The sequence below is a fragment of the Amaranthus tricolor genome, chromosome 10 (genome assembly GCF_026212465.1).
Source record: "Amaranthus tricolor cultivar Red isolate AtriRed21 chromosome 10, ASM2621246v1, whole genome shotgun sequence".
NCBI classification, from domain to species: domain Eukaryota; kingdom Viridiplantae; phylum Streptophyta; class Magnoliopsida; order Caryophyllales; family Amaranthaceae; genus Amaranthus; species Amaranthus tricolor.
The window spans coordinates 1,855,466-1,880,913 of NC_080056.1; the positions used below are offsets into that span (position 1 = coordinate 1,855,466).

Consider the following 25,448-nt stretch of genomic DNA (forward strand, 5'->3'; position numbering starts at 1 on the left):
ACATGATAGGACAATAGATGTTCAATCAGTCAAACAACATTATTTCTTAAAAACTCAGAGCTCCAGTTGCTTTTGCTTACATTATGAGTTGTCACCTACATTCCTCCTAAACTTCTTCTCAAATATCTAATCATTGGCTCATGGCTAATTTGCTATACTAGTAACTCCATTTTGAATTAGCATTAAATAGAAAAAATTGTGTTTTTAAGATAAGTGGATTTTTGATAATAAAGAAAGATAGAGACTTAATTGTATAAATGAAATTAAAATAGGGTTAAAAGGTATATGAATGACATTAGCGGCCCGTTTTGAGAATGATTTATATTTCATAGTGTAAAATTTCATTAAAAGTTTAACGTCCCATGGTGAAACTAACACAAAAAAGTTTTATGTACAAATTTTCATTACCGCTTAATTCTACATCTCCCAATGGTAATGTATTGAAATGGATTTTATGACGAAAATGAGATGATTGAAGTTGAACAAGCATAGCCATCAAGGTAGCCAAGAAATTTTTTAATTAAAATTACACTGGTCGTAGTGGTATTTGGCAAATAACTATTAGTATAAGTCTATAACACAAGGAGAATCAAGTGAAACCAAGAAGAATCTAGGTCCACGCTTAACTAGGCTCAAGACTACCTAAGTCATGATCCTAATCATTTGAATAAAACTCTTTTAATATTCAATTTCGTAACATATTATTAGTTGTAAACACAGAAGATTAGTGGCCTGAGTTAGTTCAACATGTAGAGGTCGACCTATCTTATTATGGTATCATGGATTTCTCTGTGAGTTAAACAGAAGCTTAAAAATGGAAACAAAGAAAACTCCAATGTGTACATTCACTAGATCAAGCTTACACTTATCAACACACAGGGAACTCATCAAAAGAAAGCATTTCCGAGTGATTAATAATTTTTTCATTTATTCACCTTTGTGATTTACATTCACCGTAACCCATACAATCAATCAACACAAAGAGATTACTCTTCTGAATGTTTTCTCCTAGATCTGCTGTAAAATTTCGAAGGTGGAGACGGAGAAAACTCGAATGGTAATGTCGGAAGATCAATTTCCCCTCGTAAAATCTTTAAAATGTCGCCAATATCCGGTCTCAGTTCAGGCAATCTCTGCAAACAAGCCAAGGCTAAATGTATACACAATGTCACTTGCTCTTTATTGTATGCATCTTTGAGCCTTTCATCTACAAGTTCTAACACATTTCCAGCTTGTGCTAAATGTCTACACCAACTAATCAAATTTGCTTTCTCTAGTTTCATGGGTGAATTTAGCACATGTAAAGGCCTTCTACCAGAAACTATAACAAGAATCAGAACACCTAAACTGTAAATATCACCTTTTTCCATTAAGTAACCACACCCTCCATATTCTGGGGCTATATAGCACAACGTTCCTCTCATGCTCGTAGTGCTGCTTAACTCCCGACTGAACAATTCTCCACTCAACTCGCTTCCCATGGACCGCGAGTTTTTTCTTCTCCAACCTCGTTTGAAACTAAACTCGTGTTTTAGGCTACCATCTTGCTGATTTTGCTCTGTTTCTCGTCTTCTCTTAAGGAAGCAAAATTGTCGTCCTAACCCAAAATGAGGCACTCGAATAGTCTTCCTCATCTTCCTTTCAAGGCTATCGCGTTTACTTCCCTTTTTGCTCGTCTCGATATGTTTTTCTTCCTTCCACCAATCTAACATCTTCCTTGGTTTTTTCTTCTCGGTGTTCTTGTCCTGAGGCTCGATCATCCCCTTTTCGTCAAGGCAACTAAGCCCTTCCTTCTCCTTGAATTTTTCTAAGTTTGGTGAATTGGCCAAGTTGGATTCAATTGGTGATCTGGAATTCTCCCATGCTCGATTCCTCGAACCACAAATTTGGGTTCCAATCCATTCATTGACATAATCTTTGCTACTTAATTCACCACTATCATCCTGTTTCCACCACCAATCTTTACCCCATGGTTTTCCCTCACCAACATCATCTATAGCAAGCTCATGATCAAATGAACCAACCATATCTTCCACCAAAACTTCCTTCCCTTTCGGACTCGCTTTACTACTACAATTATAGCTCAATGAATTAGCAGAGTTCAACCCGTTCAAGCCATGAAATCCTTTACTATTCTTATATGAGCTAGATGCTTGCAAAGCCAAAGCAAAATCAACCTCACCACCAATATTTTGACCTTCAATTGGAGGTGTTCCAATAGTTGGAGTCATTTCACCATTCAAATTCCCTGAAAAATCTTGACTCTTCCATAATTCTTGGCTCTTACCCAAATCTTGACTAAACATATCAATCCCAATTTCATCCTCTACCTTCATCCTAGACAAACCGAAATCCGAAATTTTTGCCTTGAAATCCCAATCAAGTAACACATTACTAGGCTTAATATCACCATGGATAACAGGAGGATCACATTCATTATGCAAAAACTCAAGTGCAATTACAACATCTTGAATCACTTGAAATCTTCTTTCCCAATTCATAAACCCTAAATTCACATTCCCATCACTAAACAACAAGTCTTGCAAACTTTTATTTGGCATATACTCATAAACTAAAACCCTCTTATTCTTCTCAATACAATACCCTAACAATGAAACAATATGAGGTGATTTAATTGAACCAAGTATAGTAAGCTCACTTTGAAATTCCCTTTCAGCTTGTAATGAAGATGCAGAATCAAGTTTTTTGATTGCTACAGATTTCCCATCCCTTAAAATCCCTCTATAAACTGTCCCAAACCCTCCTTTACCAATACAATTATCTGGGTTGAATTGATTTGTGGCAGATTTCAGCTCTTTATATCTGAATTTTTGAAGCTTCAAAGTAGGAGTTGCTGAGTCAAATGGGTTTGTTCTTGAACGATGAAAAAAAGAGTCCCATAAATGGTAAAGAATATAGATTATTGTCATCAAGAAAATTGCTACAGCTGAAATTGTTATGGCAAAAAGAACAACCTTAGATCTTATACTTTGACTGATTTTTTGATCTGGGTAAGGCATTATTACTTGAAAAGATTTAATCTTTCCTGTTTTTCTCCCTTCTTAAACTCATATGTGCTAATTTATGTTGCATCAAAGAAGAAATAATGGAAAAGTGGTAATCTTTATGGTCTAAAGAACACCAAAAAAGCAAGAATCCATCAATGAAGAGAAATAGGTTTAGAAGGCATTAATACATGAAAAGTTTCAACCTTTCTTGTTTTTCTCCCTTCTTAAACCCATATGTGAATATTTTTGTAGCATTAAAGAAGAAAATCAGAAAAAATGGAAGAAAATTACAAATCTTGATGGTCTAAAGAACACCAAAAAAGGGTATTGAAGCTCTGAGATTTTGACCAAAAAAGCAAGAATGCATCAATGGAGTACAAGTAAACAGGAATATGCAGAAAATGAAGTAAGAAATGGCTATACAATAGAATTAATGGAGGTGGGACAGTTTATAGAAGTAGATTTTATAATAAAGAAAGTGGGTACTACTTACATTATATTACATATGATAAGTTCTTGTTGACATTTTTAGTGTTGAATGATGTAATATAACCAAATTCAACCATGCAAGAAGCTAAGAATAATAGTACTTCTATTGATTAGTGATTCATCAATTTGATGTAAAATAGTGTATTTTTGAGATGAAATTAATGGGTTTTTCTGTATTTTTTGTTTGAATTGATGGGTTGTTCACAAATCAGAAGTATAATAGGGGAGTTGGGAGTTCTTATTGTTCTTATTGGCGTGGGGTCCAACCGTCCAAGAGGGTGATAATTTTGTCTAGACTAGATATGATGGGTGTGCATTAAAAATTAAAGTTGTGAAGGATATTCTCATTCCAAGAGTAGTAAAAGTTTTATTGTTAAAAAGAAAAATTGAATCATTAAAAAGGTTAGAAAAAGAATGGGAGTGTTGTCCTTTGAATAGTGATTTACTGAACACTCTCATGTTGGACTCTCTATCCAAGGAAATTTTTGGTGTGCTTTCCAGTTGGACACCCAAGAATCATCGGACTATTTGACTATGGAATATAGAGTAATCCCTCTCTATTTAAGTGCTCACACATTTTATTTTAGTTCCTCTATTTAATTTTGTTATATTTTTTTATTTTATTTTATGTTTTAAAATTCTTATTTGTTTAATTTTTTTTACTTTAATTTGTTCTAAACAATTTAATTGTCATTATATTTTTTAATATGCGTGAAATGTCATATTGTTATAATCTCTTAAGGACAAAGAGAGTAAAATTTTATTTCTGAATGATTTTCTATTAGAATGTATATAAGTTTACTTATTTTTTAGATGTTGAAGTAAGAGTTTCCTATAAAAATTTTCAAATATTATGCTAATTGAGATAAGAGTTTTTGGATGTTGTGTAATACTCCCTCCCTCCTAATCATTTTTATAGTTCTATTTGCTTTTTGATGTTATTTATCGAACACTTTTAATTTGTATTTTATTCTTTATACGAGTTAAAATATGTTTTGATTTGTCTTAATATAAATTTTGTTAATATCGACTTTTAAAATTTTTTATATATGTACAATAAAAAATATTTAAGATTAAATTAGTCTATTAACAAGCGTGCAATAAGCAATGAGACAATTATAATGAATTGGAAAAAAATTATTATCAATTTTCTAATTGATAGGAGTATTAAAAAATTGTAGAATTTAACAAAAAAATAAATTTTGTGAATGATTCTCCCTCCTCTTTTTTATTTTTATGTTAATAAAAATTTAAATTTTAGTACCCCTATATATTTTGACTATAAATTCTCATGAATCTATTTATGTGAGAAACTTATCTATATTTCTAAATATAAATTTTTTTAAACTTTTAGTAACTCACATGAAATAATTTGATTCTTAAAGTTTGTATTGAAATTTGAAACAAAAGGAGAATAGAAAGAACAAAAGTAAACAAATGAAATATTAAAAAATAGAGCAAATGTATAAGAATAATTGATTAATATATTTTCAAAAAAAAATAGCAAACTCATAAAGCTATATGAAAATGAAAATTTAATAAAGGGGTTATAGCAAATTTTTAAATTGAAATGATAATAATAAATTGAATCAGAATACATAGCATTTAAATAATACTCATTATATTACAACTAAATTGGAATTGAGTGGAGCTAATAAGAGGCGTTAGACTTTGGGAGTGTCTAGACACTACCATAAATCATATATTTTGCCGAATTTTGTACAAAAAATTTGTAAAATTGTAAAATATGTGTTGTTACTTTATTTTTTATTTTTGTCTAATTATTGTAATTAATTTTCGAAATCATTTATAATTAAAATTATGAATTCATCAGTGATTGGAATAGGTAGAATACATAAAAGTATAAATAAAAGTATACTTTTATCATAAGGAACTTTAGTTTTTCAACATTTAAAATACAAAGGTAAAATTTGAAAATATGATTTGTCATTTATGTTTCTTTAAATAATGAAGCATTTGGACTTTTGAAACAGAATAATAAAAATGAATAGTGTATGGAAATTGAAAATTGAAAATAATTATGGAGGGATTAAATTGAGCAATGATGACATGGGATGTAAAGATAATTGAGAAAGAGACGATATAATGAGTGCGATGTAAAGATACTTTTGACTAATTGAAGATAATATTATTATTCAACCTTTAAAAAAATCCCGACATTTAGCGCGAATATGGTGGAGGGAGCTGCAATTACAATATTTTTACAAGTATAATATATTTCTCCATTTATCGAATTTCTATACTTGTTACATTTTACTCTGTGTTATTTGAATTTTTTATATATAGATTATACATAACTAAATTTTGTAAATGATTCTCTCTCCTTTGAATATGGTTGAGGAACTCTTTGGCCGCACTCTCCTCTATGAATATGAGCTGCTGTTGTTTTTTCTCTCCCTAGACCCTAACTATAGTTTTCTATGAGCGGGATATACTGGGTATGATGATGATACATAACTAAAAATTATATAAAGTTAATATCATAAGAATACATGATTAATTTCAAACAAGATCATGCTTGACTATATTTTTCCTTACGCATTTGTCGCAATATATAAAATAAGCTCGATTGATGATTAGTGCCAATAATCGTAATCTAGCATGTATTTCAGAATGGAGGAAGTAAAAACTAGTTGCTACGTTTCACTTCATGAAGCAATCTAATGCGTTAATTTGATCATTTATATCTTGAGTTATGCACAATTTTAAATCATTAAAATTACATATTGTGAAAATACTTAATTAAACGATTTGAATAAGATTCTACTTGATTTTAGTTTTTCTTACACATTAGTCAAAATTAATATATTTTCACCGTTCTATTATACTTGCTATATTTGACTTTTTATGCAATCCAATGTGTTATTTTGTTAATTTATACATATTTAAAAATTATAAAAAGTTAACATTATGAAAGTATGTGATTAGACAATTCAAATAAAATCTCATATGATTATAATTTTACTTATACATTAACTGTAATATATAAATTAAATTTGAACAACAAATAATATCCATAATCAAAATATAACAAGTATTTTATAACGTAATAAACTAATAACAAACAATATCAGAAATACTACTTGTAATAATACCACACGCGATACGTGTTGAGTTGCAGTGACGGATCAACACAGAGGCATAAGAGTCCCCAACACTACGATACAATATAGTTATACAAATTTGAATAAAAAATTATTATGATGGTTACTTAATTCATTTTTGTGTCTATTTTAGAGACGGAGAAAAAAATTGAAAAAAATTTAAGGTTATCGTGCAATTTCAGATTTATAATATTTTTCTAATAATTTTATATCTTTAGACATTAAAAATATATACTACTCCCTCCAATTCAGCACTAATGTCTTATTTGCTTTTTGGATACTATTCATCATTTATTCTTAATTTGTATTCTATTATTAATTTATAATTTTTAATTGTAGATATTAAGGATTACATATCAACTTTCCATAATTTTTAATTATGCATAATTAGAGACTCTGTGCGATCGAACATGTTGAACATGCTCAAAACCTTCACTGATCTATTTATTATAGTTAATCTCGTGGATCACGTGGTTAAAATTTTGAGTTCATTCTTGTATATTAATATCGTCTTTTTATTAATACTTCTACTATCTCTGTGCTAAGAAACTTATCTTATTTATTTATATGTATTATCAAATTTGTTTATTTTTCTTTTTGTTATGATGTATAGTATTTTTAAATTTTCATCTACATATTTAATTTACATTTTCATTCATCCAAGTATTTCTCACGTTAAACCATAAAATATAACTTTTATTCATTTTTCATTATTTGTTTACCAATTGCTTACAAGAAAAATTAATGAGACAAAGAAAGTATTAAAAAAAGGGGTTACGTGAAGATAGATTATTAATTATTAATTAACTAGATAATTGTTGTGCAATACATGACTTAAACTTTTTTTTCTAACAAATTTATAAAGTTAAGAAATTAAAATTTTTAGAATTTACTATATGCTTTTTAAATCCATTAGTGTAATAACATTGTCGTTTTCAGAAATGTTAATTGTATTATTAATTCTATAATTTCTATTAAATGAATATATTAACTTTTATGTTATGAACATTCAATAATGACGTTATTATATCAAAATAGAGTGAAAATTTTAATAATAGGGAGACACTTGTACATTTTTTTTGGAATGGATGATATAAAGGTGTTTTATTTTAATAATAATTATTATCGATAGATGGATGTGGATTAAAAGTGATAGATTTATTTTAAAAGTTTTGTGTCTTAAGTACATATTTAGTAGAAGTATATATCCTAATAATAAGTAAAATTATATAAATTAATGTCAGGCTCTTAATTATACAGATGGGGTATTAAGGAGAAGGACAATGAGAATCGAATTCGGTTATTTCATCGGAAACACGACACATGAGACAATAATATCTATCCCTTAATAATGAATATGTAAAAGTAAGATGATTGCCAATTGTTATAAAGTACGTGCAATTATTATACACTTAAACATACTTTTATAAACTTAAATGCATTAAAAAATTGATTAAATATAACATTATTTACATGAAATAATTTCTAATTTTTATATACACTCCGTTTAAATTTATTTATAACTGATAGTAATATATTATGAAGAAAGGGTAGAAATATGCATCAAAAATATTTCTTTGAATATTAGTGATGTCAAGTTGTTGGAGCCAAAAACTAATTAAAAGTATGAATATTTCTTTGAACTTTTCTTTGTGGATATCTTTTATTGTGCAACCCTTTTTGTTGTTCATCAAAGTTGGCTGAGGATCAGGAAGAGTCCAGCCCATCAAGCATCTTTAAATTTTGTGATGATGTAGAAAATCTGGTTTATTGTTGTCGTTTCTTCTCCATCTGCATTAACTTTACAAAGGATTGAACCTTCAAGGCTAATCTTCTTTGTTGTAATTATAGTGTAAAAATAAAGTCGTATCATCATATTATTAAGATTTTTTAGTTTACCACGATCAATATATAGGTTTATTGATCAAAGTGGTGAAAAATGTTATAAATATTTTGGAAAAAAAAGTGTCAAAAAGTATTAAAAATTATTTTCATAAAATTGTCAAAAATGACTTGAGAAAAAGTGTCAAAAATCATACTTCATAATAAAAAGTCGTTTATTGAAAAGGTTAGAAAAAATTTTGTATGTCATTTTAAAATAACAATGCATAATTATTTGTCAATTTTTATTTTAAAATTTTGCCTTTTTTTTATAAATATTACTCCCTCTGTTTTTTTTGTTTTTCTCGTTTACTTTTTACACAGTTTTCAAAACAAATTTTAAACCTCAATGCCTCTAAATACGCATAATAAAAAATTATAAAAATACATAATAAAAAAGAATACACTAAGAAGAATCTCAAGAGATCTCACATGAATATATGTTATCTTTTAAATATGTCTCAAAAACATTAATTAAATTTCTCCCTCCTTAAGGAAGAATATTCCAAAATGAGAAGAACATTAGAAAACGGAGAGAGTAACCACTAATCCACCGTCTCATATAGGCATATAAAATATTTTTTTTTTATTACATCGAACAATAATTTTTCTAGAATAATTTTTTCCAGGAAAAATAAAGGGAAAAATTATCTAGAATAATCCAACCTTTTATTGATTTATTACAATAATCTCAACTTTTGATTAATCATGAATAATCCTAAATTTAGGGTTGCTTACCCAAGAACATTGTTGTCCAAATGGTGACTGATTTTTTCAGGTTAATTGCTACAAGAAAATATAAAATAAAATAAAAAATCACAAATATTATAAATTAAAAGTAAAATCAAATAAATAATCTTACTTGATTTCATTTTTATTTTTTTTATTATTTTAATTTTTTATAATTTGATTTTTTATTTACTTTTTAAATATTTTTATGCAAAATGACTTGTTGTATAAATAAGAGGTTATTTGGTGCATTCTTAGCAAACACTCTATGTACTTGAAATTATTCATGTTTAATCGAGATTTTGTAGAAAATTAGTAAAAGATTAAATTATTTTAAATAATTTTTCCAAAAATAAATCCATAAAACACAATAATAAAAACAAAGGATAGATCTTTCTCCCTTATCCTTCTAATTTACTCAACCCACAATCCAAAATGGAGCATGACTTCTATTCTGATTTCTGATTACGATCTAATTCAGCTTTCAGTTGAAATTCTAACTTCAACAAATTACTTCTATAATGTTATCTTCTTCACGGTTTTCAATGTATCATACACGTAAATTATTGTTTTCTTTATCTTGCCCGTATTAAAATCGTTCTTTTTCTTCCTTACCCTTCTTAATTTCTTCCAACATCTGATTTTTCCTTGTTTTCCCTCTTGATTTCCTGTAAAATCTCAGCTTTTTTTGATTTCTGGGATCATTCTTGTTCTTTGACAACACGCATCTGATTTGGGTTTTAGTCAATTTTAGAGGTTAGCAATTCTCTTTCACCTAATCTTTTGTATAAATTTATGGGTTATTTTCTGTTCTGATTTTGATTACTTGTATTTTCTGCTTTGTTTTTATTAATTGGGGGTAAAGAAACCCTCTTTTCCTTGTGGAATATATGGTAATTAGGAGAAATTTTAAGCTAATTTTGGTAATTAGGTGATTTTATGAGCTATTATTGAATGTGAATTGTGAAACCTTTTGTTTTAGTTTGGTGCTTAATGTTTGAGAAAGATTGAACCTTTTTCTTGGATTAATCGGTGTATTGAACTTGGGTTTAGGTTTGTTTAATGTTGCAATATCATAAATATTGGAGTGTGTGTTAATAATTTTGTATTTTGCTGGTTTTTAGATTATGTTTGTGGTGTAAAACCTAAGTTATAAGTGGTTTGATTAAGCCATGGATATAAGTAATGAAGCAATTGTTGATTTGTTCTCCATTGGACCAAATTCAATTGTTGGTCGAACGATCGCTTTTAAGGTATTATTCTGCAGGTCTGTGTCTCATTTTTGGCATGAAATGATTCATATGTTGATGGGGTTGATTCGTGGATTTCGAGGTTATGTTGGACCGGTTTTTTCATGGTTTCATCCTCGGAATCCTCAAGGGATATTGGCAATGGTAACAATCATAGCATTTGTGCTGAAACGATATACGAATGTGAAAAGGACCGCGGAAATAGCTTATAAGAGGAAATTTTGGCGGAATATGATGAGAACGGCACTTACTTATGAGGAATGGGCTCATGCCGCTAAGATGTTAGAGAAAGAAAGTCCAAAAATGAATGAAGCTGAGTTTTATGATGAGGAACTTGTGAGGAATAAGCTCCAAGAGTTGAGGCATCGTCGTCAGGAAGGGTCATTAAGGGATATTATATTTTGTATGCGGGCAGATCTTATTAGGAATCTCGGTAATATGTGTAACCCAGAGCTCCATAAGGAAAGGCTTCAAGTTCCGAGACTTATAAAGGAGTACATTGATGAAGTCACCACGCAGTTGAGAATGGTTTGTGACTCTGACTCCGAAGAACTCCTTTTAGAAGAGAAGCTTGCGTTCATGCACGAGACGAGGCATGCCTTTGGTAGAACGGCTTTGCTTTTGAGTGGTGGTGCATCCCTTGGTTCCTTCCATGTTGGTGTTGTGAAAACATTGGTAGATCATAAACTTTTACCTCGGATAATTGCTGGATCTAGTGTAGGATCTATCATGTGCTCGGTCGTTGCTACTAGATCTTGGCCCGAGCTTCAGAGTTTCTTCGAGGATTCTTGGCATTCGTTGAAGTTTTTTGACCAAATTGGCGGGGTTTTTACAATTGTTAAGAGGGTCATGACACAGGGTGCCGTTCATGAAATTCGGCAGCTGCAAATGTTGTTGAGGAATCTTACAAGTAACATGACTTTTCAGGAGGCTTATGATATGACCGGAAGAATTCTTGGTATAACAGTATGTTCGCCTAGGAAACATGAGCCTCCTCGTTGCCTAAACTACTTGACATCGCCTCATGTTGTTATATGGAGTGCCGTGACAGCTTCTTGCGCGTTTCCCGGCCTTTTCGAGGCCCAGGAACTGATGGCTAAAGATAGGACCGGTGAACTGGTTCCTTATCACCCTCCATTCCATCTTGGGCCGGAAGAAGGCACAACCCCTGCACGCCGGTGGAGAGATGGTAGCTTGGAGAGTGATTTACCTATGATGCATTTGAAGGAACTTTTCAATGTTAATCACTTTATTGTTAGTCAAGCTAACCCTCATATTTCTCCTTTGTTGAGGTTGAAAGAATTTGTGAGAGCATGTGGAGGCAACTTTGCTGCTAAGGTATAATACTCTCAACCGACATCTTATTTTCGTGTTTAATTACTTGTGACTATTCTCGTTTTTTGTTGCCTTAACTTACAATTATGCATTGCTCTTTAGTCATTATCCTCTGTATTCTGGGAATTAGTGGAAGTTATGAACATGTTCAACATGTTCGACTGCACAGGACTTCGAAAAATTGGGGACCTCAATATTAAATTACATGGTATATGCTAAGTTTTTAAAGATACAAAATTGTTAGAAAATATCATAATTTTTAAAATTGCTCACGGCCTACAAAAAATTTATAAATTTTTGCTCCGCCCCTGCTGGGAATTAGTTGAAAACAATAAAAGAGTACTTCGGACTTTCTGGGCAAGTTGTAGGATCGGATGATCTAGCAATTTCTCTGAATTAGGGATGACAACGGGTGAGATTTGGATAGGGTAGACCATGTTTGAAACTCCCCTTCTGGTCCATCTGTCGAGCTATCTACACTTCACCCAAAACTCATACATCCATCCATAGGCGGACCTAGTTTTCAAGCGTTGGGTTGCGTATGCAACCCTATTAAAAAGAAGTTTTTGTCAATAAAGATGAAGCTAGAAGAAATCATACCCGTAATTTCAAGTATCGTAATATTTTGCTGTGCCAACAGATATCCCTCGAGTTGTCTGTTTTATGCGAAGTTGTTTCGTACTTCATCTACTGACAGATTACCCTCGTCAAGTAGTGAAGCTGCACTTCTGTTGCAAGTTGCAAATATTTGGATCATGTTTTTTAGAATGCTATTTGTTATAATGTGTGCTCGCTTCTTTTTGTTAGTTTGGTAGCAAGGAACTAACATTAACTCTCGTCATATTTTGAAGCTTGCTCAATTGGCTGAGATGGAAGTGAAACACAGATGCAACCAGATATTGGAACTAGGTTTTCCCTTGGGAGGCATCGCCAAATTGTTTGCTCAGGCTTGGGAAGGTGATGTCACCGTGGTGATGCCTGCCACGCTTGCTCAGGTATGTTGTGGACACTCTTTTTCTTATTTTAAAATTTTTTTAAAGCATGTATCGTTTGAGCCAAATTGCAAATAAATACTCCCTCCGTCTCTTGGGTTTTACTACATTTTCCTTATTAGTCCGCCGCATATAATTTGCCATATTTCTAATTTTGGAAATGGCCCCACACTTCCTGTATAATTCTCATCCACACATTTAATTTATCTTTTATCTCATACACATAATTCAAATACATGGTCTTATTCTAACTAAAGCCAAACAAAACAATTTATTAATAGGTTTTTGTACTTATTGCAAACCGATGAGATAAAGGGAGGATATTTTAGTGACTTCCTTCCCCCCGTTAGACACTAGGGGTGTTTGGAAAACAGCTGGTAACTGTTTACATTGGCTATTTGACTAGCTGATTTTGTTGACTGGTCAAACCAGTTGATTTAGGCCTGCTGCTATGAGCAGCTTGTTCAAAGACAAGTTATTCATAATAATAAGTTGTTTCAACCAATTAATTTACTAAACACTAGCATTGGATGGTTTGACCACACAACCCTCAATTTGTATCAAAATAAGCTATAATTGCATAATAAGCTATTTTGCTAAACACCCCCAGTATAATATCCGGGAGTTTATGAAATGTTTAAGTTAATGCCGTTGTTTCTACTTTTATTTTCTTATTTGCATCCTTATAGTCTATAGAATATGCCTGAAAGAAACATTCTTATGTAACCTCACTACCTTTATTCCCCCATCTATTTCTAGTACTCAAAAATTATCCAGAACCCGTCATATGGAGAACTCCAAAAGGCAGCAAACCAGGGTCGAAGATGTACATGGGAGAAACTTTCTGCAATTAAAGCGAACTGTGCCATTGAACTTGCTTTGGATGAGTGTGTTGCGATTCTCAACCACATGCGTAGACTGAAGCGGAGTGCTCAACGAGCTGCTGCCGCTTCTCAGTCCCAGTCCCAAACTCTTCCCAACACTTCTGTTAGGTTTAGTGCTTCAAAAAGGATACCTTCATGGAACTGTATCGCACGAGAGAACTCGACTGGATCACTCGACGAAGAAGTACTCACTGAAGTGGCGTCCTTGCAGCAAGTTTCAACTTCTGCTGTAAGTGGGTCATCTTCAAACCGTCATCATAGAACATTCCGGACTAAATATGAGGGTAGTGACAGCGAGTCGGAAACTATTGATCTCAACACATGGACAAGGTCTGGTGGGCCCCTCATGAGAACTGCATCTGCAAATATGTTTATCGACTTTGTTCAGGGTTTGGACATGGATGTCGGAACAAAGCAAAGCTTGGCGGAACATCTCAACTCGGTTGTAATGCAAACGGTAAGTAGGGAATCGAGGGGGACAACACCAGATAGAAACTTCGAGAATGCAGAGTATGGAAACCGAGGGATTAATGGATCTAGAATTACTGTTGCTGAAGGAGATCTTTTGCAGCCGGAGAGAATCCAAAATGGGATTATATTTAATGTCGTTAAAAAGGAAGAACTCACAGTTTCGGGGCGTAGTAATGATTCTGAGAGCTTTACTAGCTTGCCGAGCCCAGCTGCAGAGTGTGTACATCTTGAATGTCCTGAAAGAGAAACTGACGCGAGCTCAGAATCCGAACACAATGATGATGAAAATACTCATATTGTCGATCCCTCTGCACACTTAGAAGACGATAGCAGCTCTGAAATGCCAACACCTCACTCACCCCACATATTGAGTCTCGACACAACACTGGAGTCGGACAATTTGAAATACCGATCATCATAGCCAGTGTATCCCGCTCATAGAAAATCAGGGTCTAAGTTGGGTTAAATGACGGCAGAACATACGCTTATCAAAGAAGAAAAGGAGGTTGCGGCCCGTGACACTATAAAATAGCCCAAAAACATTTTCGGCTATATTATTGCGTGTACGACACTGACACCAAACTCGTAGACAAGTTTGAGCAACATATCATTGCGGTACAGAATCGAGATAGATACGTTTACACACTTTCAAGTCCCCATTAGGATTTAAAACTCAGCTTCGCTCTTACTGTACAGCTGACAGTGAAAAAACCCGCCATTGGAGGTTCGAGGTTGTTCCTTGGTTCGAATTACCATTAGCTACATTTGGCAACCTGCTGTTTTTAAGGGGTTGCTTTCTGGGTTAGTCTAGGACTTTAAACTGTAAGATTGTATTAAGGTTTATTTATCTCTGTTTTTTATATTATTATAATATAGTCAAGAATTTGTTTGATTCGTTTTAATATTAATTTTGATAAAATTAATGTTCTATAATTTTAAAGTTTGCATAATTAAAAATATTCAGAATCAAATTAATGCAATGATAAGTATACATAATAAAATGTGACTTTTTAGCACAAAGATGCACATATCTTAATTCATGTTCAAAGCTCTTGTACATATAACAAGCAAAACAAAACGAAATGAATAATATTTAATAATTTGCATAAAATACAAATTAATAGTGGGCTAAGGTACTTTAGCCACATTGATTGAAGCATGTGAAAATGTGAATGAAAGCTTAGGAATACTATGTGGGTTAGGCTTAGGGCCTTAGGGGATTAATGTTGTGAATTCAAAAGCAATTAATCTTTATGGAGAAAAAGGATTAGGATTAAGCTGTCTTTTTGAAGATTTGATCATTGGTGTACACTAACCATCATTACCAACATATCACATGTCTATAAACAAAAAGTTAGTTGATGCTTAATAAGTTTGACTAATTGGGATTCAACTAACTTACCAATGCGCAATGTCGCATCTAAGTGCACTCAATCATGTGTCCATAGATATTAATATATGTACTGGTTAAGTTGGTATGAGCTTTAATACGTGATAAAATTAATCCTTGTTTAAATTTTATTTAACATATAGTTTTTTAATATTATCGACATTATTTGATTTTTTTTTTTCTAGATCTTCCACTGCTGCAGAACCACTATTAAGTTGACAATATTAAGTTAATTATTAGGGCAAAGAAAACTAGGGCAAACTAAAACCTAATCCCCCATTTCTTTTTAACGTCGTTTCTCTCAAAAATTTTTGTTTTTTTTTTTGAATATTAAGTTGATTACTTCATAAATTTATTTAAAATCTGCCACTAATCATAATTAAGTTGATTAATTAAGAGGAAATTATCGTGTATCTTAGCCTTCTAGGCCCCCAAGTGATGGAGTGTTTATCAAGAAGATGTGGAAGTTATACAAGTTTTGATCTCTTGAAAGTCTAATATTGTAAAATAAAATGATTTAGTCAAGCAAAATAGGTTGTGGACTATGAAGATAGAAAAATGAAAAACGGTGGGAAAGTAGTAGCACTTATTAAAACACATAAAAGAAAAATAATATGTTAAAAGGCGTTTAAAATTGATTTTAACTCAAGTTATTCTATCTTGTATAATTAAACTTAATTATAACTCATACGTTAAAAATAGATTTATAATAATATAAAAATTACCATGGATATAAAATTAATTTTGACCCAACTCAAAATATATGACTCAAATTAATTTGATAAATTGATTGGCTTTATGATAGATAAAAAGACAAGTGTTTAATATATTCTGAGCTATTTTGTGAGAGATTATCTTTCGATGAAACGACTTTAAATAAAAAGTCCACATCTTTTTAATATGCATGAAATGGACTAAATATTTAGCTCATGTATAAAATACGTCTCTCAATAAAACTGACTCACACAATGCCATATATATCTTGTACTTTTACTTGAATTGAGAATGGTAAGGACGAACGTCAATAGGACCGTTGTAAGCACGGTTTCTACATAATTTGTCTTGATTCAGAATTTTGTTTATTAAATTTAAAATGAATCCGTGAAGCGTGGGCTGTCGACTTTGCACCCGCGGTTTGACATTTGACAATTGTAAGCACGCAATTAACACTTAACACTAATCATAACATAAATACTTAAAAAAATTGTAAAATGCTAAATGTCTTTTGAAATTGTAAAATGCTAAATATCTTTTGAGACATTTGTCATTTTAAAGACATTTGTCATTTGAAATATTTTAATTGGATATCAATTTGATATTAGTACGTTGTAAATAAAGTTGATTAAAATATTTTTTTAACCTCTTAAAAATTAATAAAACCAAATAACTCACCATTTCGGTCTAATATGATTAATGATGAGATTATAAGCTTTAAATTAATTCTGTAAAATTTAAGTTTAGCAGTGTTGTTTTAAGTTTTTTTTTTTTGTGTTTTATGAATAATTTCATTATAAATGTAGAGCAAAGTTAGGAAACAACAAAGAGAATAGGATCAACCCAAAAAGATTTTACACATAGTCAACTAATCAATAAATCAACTAGATAGATTTCCGTGCAAACACGGTTTATGAATTATTTAAATAAAAAGTTACTAATTTTGCATAAATAATTAAGTTATTATATGACTCCTAAATCATATCGAAATTATAAATTGATTTATTTTAAAAGCGGTAAAAATATTACTATTATATTGAGATATATATTACTAATATATATAAAACATAATCATAAAATCATGCACTAAACAATGTAGATTATAAGTAATTCCATAAAAATAATAGAAAATTTCAACACATAAAATAATATAAATAATAATTTAAATGTTTAATGTCTTTGTAAAACCTTACAATAAGTTTTCAACCTAAAGAACATACTCCCTCCAGTCCTTAAAAAAGTTCCCATTTGTCATTTCGGGGTGTTGTTCCCGTAAAGAATTTTTTTGTTTATGTCACAAATTTTGAACAAAAATTACCTTATTCATTTTGATTTAATATTTTAATAATACTTATGGTTCCCACATATCTTCCATTAACTTTATTTTAACACTTTTATATTCTTTATGGTCATTATATTTTTTCCACTTACTTTATAAAAATATTTTTTATTAGTTATAATCTCTATATTTTTTCCACTTTATTTTTTTTTAATGTTTATAGTCTCCACTTTTCCTCCATTAAATTTATTATTTAATAAAATAATATGTTTATTATTTAAAAGATTCTATTTTTTAAAATTCTCGTGAACATTCATTGTAGGAACTTCACTAAGGAACGGAGGGAGTATTATTTTACTATAATAATCAACTTATAACCTGATTTATTTATTTATGTGTTATAACTTTGTCAAACATAGGTGATAGAATTATCATTTGTAATTTATTTCACCAAAATCTTTTCCTTATATTTACTTAAATAATTAATGTATAATCTATATAATTTATGTAGGTTTTTTAATATAGCCACGTAAGTTGTGTATATGATTATCTATAAAAAAAACTATTTCAAAATTATTTTATTTTCTTAATTTATTACAAAGATATTTTAATGAAAATAAATTTTTTTACATAAATAATTAATATGTTATCTGATAATTATCCATTGTAATTAAAAGATACTACATATCTTAATTGATTGTATATGGTAAAAATTAGTAAATAAGATATAGTTATAAAATCTTTTGTTACTAATCTATTAAACAAATCTAATCAGAAAGATATTACATGATATGCTAAAAAATATTTGCCTAATAAGAATATGAAAAGCACGGGAAATTTTTTTATTATGAAGTAGACTTGTGTCCTAATCGTTTCTTCATTAGTATATTGTATAGATAGATAGATTACATTTATCTTATAATACAATTTTCTCCTTATGTTTAAGATTATCTATAAATTATTTAAATTTATTATGCAAATAAACAATGTCATATCACCATATCTTAATAATTATTATTTTATCTTTAATATATAATATGTTTTATTATTATATTATTGTTATTATTATTATTATTATTATTATTATTATTATTAAATATCTTTGAAAATTATTTTCGTACATATCTTAATACTAAGAATTGCACGAGGTTTTATGCTAGTATTCTATTAGTATGTTTATACTCAGATGAGGTTTTGAGCATGTTTAATATGTTTGATCGTACAGGGTTCCAAAAAATTAGAGACCTCAATATTAAATTACGTAGTATATGTTAAGTGTTTAAAGATACAAAGTTATTAAAAAAAATGAAATTTTGCACAAGATTTTTAAAAGATTCATCAATTTTTGCTCCGTCTCTATCTATAATACTCTGTCCGTTTGAGTTAAAATCAAAGAAAAAATAAGTTAATTTTTAAAAAAAATATAAACATTTAGCAATAAGTGAAAAGTAAAATAAAATTGTGTTAGATAATAAAAGAGAATTCGAATACGTGAATAAAATCTAAAAAAGTGATATATCTATATTCAAAAGTAAACATTATACAAATAAAAGAAACAATTCAAAATAAAAATTAAATCTATTGCACTGTTCCCCGCGAGAGTGCGAGCCTATATATTTCCCGTAGGAATTCCGTGTGCTTCACTATTTTTCCGCGTGCTCATTTTCATCTGAGCTCTCCCACTTTTCAAGGTGTTACTTAGGATAGGCTTGAACCTTGGCATGCTTTGTCATTTCTCAACTTTGTCACTCTATGGGGCAATTTTAAAATACTTGTATACTTGTATTATATACTTATATTACTTTGCACCGTTGCACTAAATAAATTTTTACGCAATTTAATATCTTTGTCAAATTATTTATAAATAAAATTAAAAATTATAAAAATTAAATAGTGAAAAAATTGGTTCAGTATAAGTAATATGGAAGGAGAAAAGTATGTGTTGAATTAACTTGATTATTATTTTTTGTGTTATATGTTATGTTTTATTTGTTTCATTTCAAACGTCTCATTTGCTTTTAGTATGTTTGTTAGTGTATTAGTTCAATACTTAACAGCGATAATTGTGTATATTTTAAAATATAAAAAAAATACTCCTTTCATTTCAATGACTTTTGTCCCATTTCACTTGGTCATGTTTGCCAACACATATATTGAAATCTTGATATCTATATGGTGCATAAAAAGTTGATATTAATAATCCTTGCGTTGAGATAAATCAAACAATATCCCACTTGACTATATTTATACTTATATATTAGAATAAAAATGCAAATTAAGAGTGAATTGTCAATAATATCAAAAAATCAAATGGGTCAAAGTTACTGAAACAGAGGGAATCAATAAACCTTATGTTGAAACAAATGAAATAAAAACTCATTTTGACTATTTTTTAACGTGTGAATTAAGTATAAAATATAAATTAAAAGTAATTAATAAATAATAACTCAAAAAAAAAAAACAAAATCAAATCAACATACATCTATTGAAAATTAAATTGACATCAAAATAAATACACAACTACTTTGTTGCATTCTATAATTGATCGATAGTAATGAATAATAGTAGTACTTGGTAAATTGGAGTTGCTAGGATACTTCTCAGCAAATTAAATGACACAACTTTAATTAAATTATACTAAAATCTTGTCTCGTTTACTTCTATTATCCTCTTGCAAAAGTTTGTCACTTCAATCTCTTTTAATTTACTGGTATAAATACAAATAAATATGAATATTTTGAATAGTGGTGTAAAATATATTCAATATTCACTTTACCTTACAATCGAATTCAATTTAATTCGATTTAAAATAAATTTATAATTATGTAAAAATTAATGTGGACCCAATACTTAATTTTAAACCAACTCAAAATCGATCTGAATGAATGCATCTAGTTTTGAATATGTATAAGGTGTTTGATTGTATAGGACTCTTTAAATTAAAGGGTTTTTTATATTAGTTTGTGTCCATTGGAATTTATTTTGTTGAGAATTATGAGTTAATGTAGTGGTTGGGGATTTTTCCTTTCACCATTTTAACATAAATTCATGATTAATATTCTAATTTTTTATCTATATAATTTACCTCGCCTATATCCATATATAAAAAAAAAAATAACATTAATCAAAATATGAGATCATTCATCATGGCGGATTATTATTAAAAATGTTCCAAAAGAAATTATTTCATCAACTAAATAACCTAGTAGTTACTTAATTTTGAAAAGATGTCAAAATAAATCTATATAACTTTTAAAATATGGCTCACATAAACAAATAAAACACAACAGAATTTGTAAAACATCCCAAAAATAGCAAATTAAGTGATATATAAGTATAAACTCTGTATATAGAGTTTAAAATATGTTGGAACTTGGAATCAAAAATTTAGTATCATTGATTATATATATATAGTATGAAAGATTTTGTTTATTCGATTTTACATAACTCTCAAAAAATCAATATTCTAAATTAGTGCTCAACAACTTTACAGGAGTAAGTAAACTTAATTAATGCTAGTACTATTGTTATTTGGTGATGATATAAGATACTCCCTCCGTTCCTATTTGTTTTTCCACTTTGGGTATTTCACGGGAATTAAGAAAAATAGAATCTTTGGTGGTAGTGGATATTATTTTAATTATATAATAGTGGGAAGTAATGATTGTATTGGAAGTATGAGGTTGTAGTGGGTATTATTTTAATTAAATAGTAGTGTGAAGTAATGATTGTATTGAAAGTATGAGAGAGAAAATAATTATTTAGGGTAAAAGAGGGTATTTGAGGGGTATAAATGGGAAAAAAACTTTCCAAAAATGGAAAGTATTCTAAAGTGGAAAAACTTATGGAACTACCCGTTTTAATAATGTGGAAAAACAAAAAGGAACGGAGGGAGTATTCCTTTTCTTATTTGATTTTTACGTATTTTTCAAATTATATTTTTAAAATTTTTAAATATATTTTGTAAAATAATTAAGAAAATTATATAGTAAACTTTTACTTTAAAACGTATATAACAAAATTAAATCTTACATAAACATATTTTAATTTATAAATATTAATAAAAAATCACATACAAATTCTCTCTTTAAATTAAATATTATTGATTGTGGAAACATTACTATGAAAGTAGCGAGTATATAAGATACAAGCCATGCAATGTGGGTTTCGAGGAATCCCATACGATGGTTGACTATAAAAGACAAAGGGATTAGAAGGGGTCAGGCCCTCACGATGTTGGATACGTTGTAATACTTCACTCCATGATGAGAAAGCCAATGGACCCACTTGAAAGTTGTATAGCATACACAAACAATCATACACTCCCTCCTATTCACCTTATGTGTCCATTTTCTTTTATAGTCAAATCACCTTAATTGTCCCATTTTTATTTTTAGTATGGATTTTTGACTTTTATGCCCTTAGTAGCTTTATCCTATTTTCAATTATACCTTTTATTACCCATACTAATTTTCCTCCCTTCAATTAAAAACCCATAATACCACTCTCTTTCCTACCCTTAGGGTCCCACTTTTGACTCTCCTTAAAATCCGTGAAAAGTCAAATGAAACTCGTAAGGTGAATAGGAGGGAGTAACATTTCCATCTTCAAATGACATGGTCATCAACTCAGCGTTTTGTATAAATTTAAGGTTTGATAGAAAGGTAGCTGACAAACTGTTAGAGTATATAATATGTATGTCTTAGAACCTCAATCTTTAGCTTAAGCTTTTGGTTGAGTTGGTTCTTTAACATGGTATCAGAGCCAACGTGATAAGAGGTCACGGGTTCGAATCTCAACCACTCTTCTTTTAACATGGAATATTTAGCGCAATGTATGAGGAAAATATGTCCTACATCCAGGGTCGGCCCTAAGATATTAGGGTCTGAGGGCAAAAAATATTTTATAGGCCCTAGTTATATTTAAATACCGATCAATCAAATATTTTTATTGAATTACTACAACTCCAAAAGGACAACATTAAAATCCATGAAGAACTCTATTTATCAGAGTATAAAATAAAAAAATCATATAACACTCATAAAATTGATTTGCTCAAATCCAACATACATAAAATCGATCAAATATAAACAAAATTAATGCATTACAAAAAAAAAACAAATTTTAAAGTAAAAAAGAATAAATTTAGAGGATTAGTTATTGAAAAATCAAAAACAACAAAAAAAAAATAGAAGTAAAGTTTAATGATTGAGCTTTATGTTATTCGCATTTTATTTAATTATTGTGCATTTATAATTTAATAATTAGTAAATAAGGTTTGAATTATCACTTAAAGCACTTTGAATTGATGGTTAAGTGCAAAAATTAACTACACAAGGTCTTAAGTTCGAATGTTCGATGCATATAGAGGCAAAATTGGTCAATTTTTTTCGTGGGCTCTGGGCGCATGCCCCTCTTGCCCTTGCCTAGGGCCGGCCCTGCCTGCATTCACACTTCTAGCCCAAAGAGCTCTTGTGCGTGTTAAAGTATATAACATATTTTGAGGCCTCAACCATCAGCTTAAACTCTTGATTGAGTTGATTCCTTGACACAAATCATACCCATACTCCATTGAGGCAGAGGACAGGAGAAAAGCCTGCAATCAAATAAAACTCCCAGATAGTAATAATCATGCAGCATGAGTGATGGACAACACCAAAATAGCATAGGAGAAGTAACCTTCAAAATGCAAAAAACCTAATCAAGTAGAATAGGGCCCTTAGGTAAAAAAGAATAAAAAAATATTTTTTTTTCGTTTTCTATCAAGGGTCAATCGAAAATAAAGCTTTGATTAATTTCATTATTTATAAGAAAAACTTATATATTTTTAGACTTTTTAAACTGTTTTCTAAGTAAAAGTCACTTAACAACATTAAGATAATGAGATATGACTTTGATTGCCTTTGGCACTCGATAAGATCAAAGACACAATGATAGAGAGATGTGTTAATTTACAAAAATGCAATCAAAATCATATAGAAGCATGCCCGTGTATATACTTATATTGTGGGCGCCATCGGACATGATTCCACTAGAACTAAAAGGAAATGCTAAGATTTTTAAGGAAGAAATAGAAAGGTAAATCAAAAGATAACAAATAAAATATTAAAGTACATAACAATTGATTTTTAATTTTTGGACTATTTAATTTATCTACTTTACACTGAAATTTTGAAAAAAAAAAAAGGTATGAATTTAGGTCTAATGATCAAATTAAGTATTTAATAGGAAAAAGTGTCAAAAAAGTACCTAATAAATTTTTTTTTTTAAAAAGTACCTAATAAATTTTTTATTTCCAAAAACATACCTAATAAAAAATTTTCTTTTCAAAAGAGTACCAAGTAACGGCTGGGGTTAAGTTTTCCGTTATCTTTTTTGCCTATCTTTAAAAAGTACCTAATAAAATTTTTCTTTTCAAAAGAGTACCTAATAAAAGTTTTCTTTTTAAAAGAGTACCAAGAATACAATATAATCATCCAATATAAACACAATATCATATATAACTCTTAGAACATCATCTATAAAAAGGTTCACACATCATCCAATACAAACACAACATAAGAGCATCATCCAACATAAACATAGAGGTTCACCAACTAAAGTTTCATAATTATCCAATACAAACACAAATGTTTCAAACTTGACTACTTTGGTCTACTACATCATTAACATAGCTTGATTGTTATTGACTCCCTTGTGTTGGTGTAGAATTTTCCGGCTTCTTCCTCCTTGCAACATATTTAACCCTTCGTTGACCACAATTGGCAGTGAATGAAGTGGCAACACTGTTAGTTGGAGTTGAAATGGCTATGGTAGTTGTTGTAGTTGCTGGGTGAGCTGATTCAAGGGCTCTAGTTGTGGTTTGAGTTGCTGTGGGGGACAATGATGTAGTTGATGGAGATATACTAGGATGTTTTTTTGATCTTCCTCTTTTAACTGGTGTTGCACTAGTGGATGCCTCATTTGATTTGGTTAGGTTCTTACAATTCTTCTTGTAATGGCCAAGCCCTCCACTGTTCCCACACTTGTTTTGCTTGAAGTCCCTTTCAACAAAATTCTTCTTCTTCTTCTTTCCATCTCTACCCCATCAAACTTGGGCTTTCGCTTGTTTTTTGTGGGTTTTCCTGACATATTTCTAAAAGGTGGAGGAAGACGTTTATCCAATTAAGAAGTTGGCCAATGCCTGTGACCAGACATTCCATGGAATGTTGGAGCATATGTTTTTGCATAAGTACTCACATAGTATGCTTCATGCATATAAGGGACAAAATTCAATTTCCTTTGTGTTTGAAACATTTGTCATATTTTGTGTTTGTATTAGATAATTATAAAACTTTAGTTGTGTGAACCTCTAGGTTTATGTTGGATGATGCTCTTATGTTGTGTTTGTCTTGGATGATGTGTGAACTTTTGTATAGATGTGTTCTAAAAGTTATATATGATGTTTTGTATTGGATGATTATGTTATAGTCTTGATACTTTTTTAAAAGGAAAAATTTTATTAAGTACTCTTTTGAAAAGAAAAATTTTATTAGGTACTTTTTAAAGATGGACAAAAAAGATAACGGAAAACTTAACCCCAACCGTTACTTGGTACTCTTTTGAAAAAAAAATTTTATTAGGTACCTTTTTGAAAAAAAAAATTTTATTAGATATTTTTTGACACTTTTTTCCTATTTAATAATTAAATTTCACAAACATCATAATGGTGGTAATTTAATATGAAATGACGATTTAAAAAAAAAAATTTTTGAGAGAGATACAATATTGAAATGTATAATTTTTTTAAAAATATGAAATAGTCCAATATTTATAATTAGAAATAAAGTAAACTTGTACTTGTGTAATTAAATTTTGTTTCTAGAAAATTCCTTGATGTCAGCTTCATACATCATCATCAA

General features: G+C 29.8%; 2 protein-coding genes across 4 annotated transcripts; one reads left to right on the forward strand and one right to left on the reverse strand.

The window, feature by feature from the left end:
* Positions 1 to 325: 325 nt before the first annotated feature.
* LOC130825821 (putative receptor-like protein kinase At1g80870) lies at positions 326 to 3,959 on the reverse strand. Its single transcript, XM_057691255.1, has one exon. The coding sequence runs from the start codon at positions 3,018 to 3,020 to the stop codon at positions 987 to 989; it is 2,034 nt and encodes a 677-aa protein (XP_057547238.1). The 5' UTR covers positions 3,021 to 3,959; the 3' UTR covers positions 326 to 986.
* A 5,662-nt stretch (positions 3,960 to 9,621) lies between these two features.
* On the forward strand, positions 9,622 to 15,066 carry LOC130825704 (triacylglycerol lipase SDP1-like). 3 transcript variants are annotated; one of them, XM_057691067.1, is made up of 4 exons: positions 9,622 to 9,988; positions 10,357 to 11,820; positions 12,669 to 12,812; positions 13,569 to 15,066. In XM_057691067.1, the coding sequence occupies exons 2-4, from the start codon at positions 10,405 to 10,407 to the stop codon at positions 14,583 to 14,585; spliced, it is 2,577 nt and encodes an 858-aa protein (XP_057547050.1). In that variant the 5' UTR covers positions 9,622 to 9,988; positions 10,357 to 10,404; the 3' UTR covers positions 14,586 to 15,066. The 3 variants fall into 3 exon arrangements, with proteins under 3 accessions (XP_057547050.1, XP_057547051.1, XP_057547049.1); XM_057691068.1 differs by having other exon boundaries at positions 10,500 to 11,820; XM_057691066.1 differs by having other exon boundaries at positions 9,622 to 11,820.
* Positions 15,067 to 25,448: the final 10,382 nt, after the last annotated feature.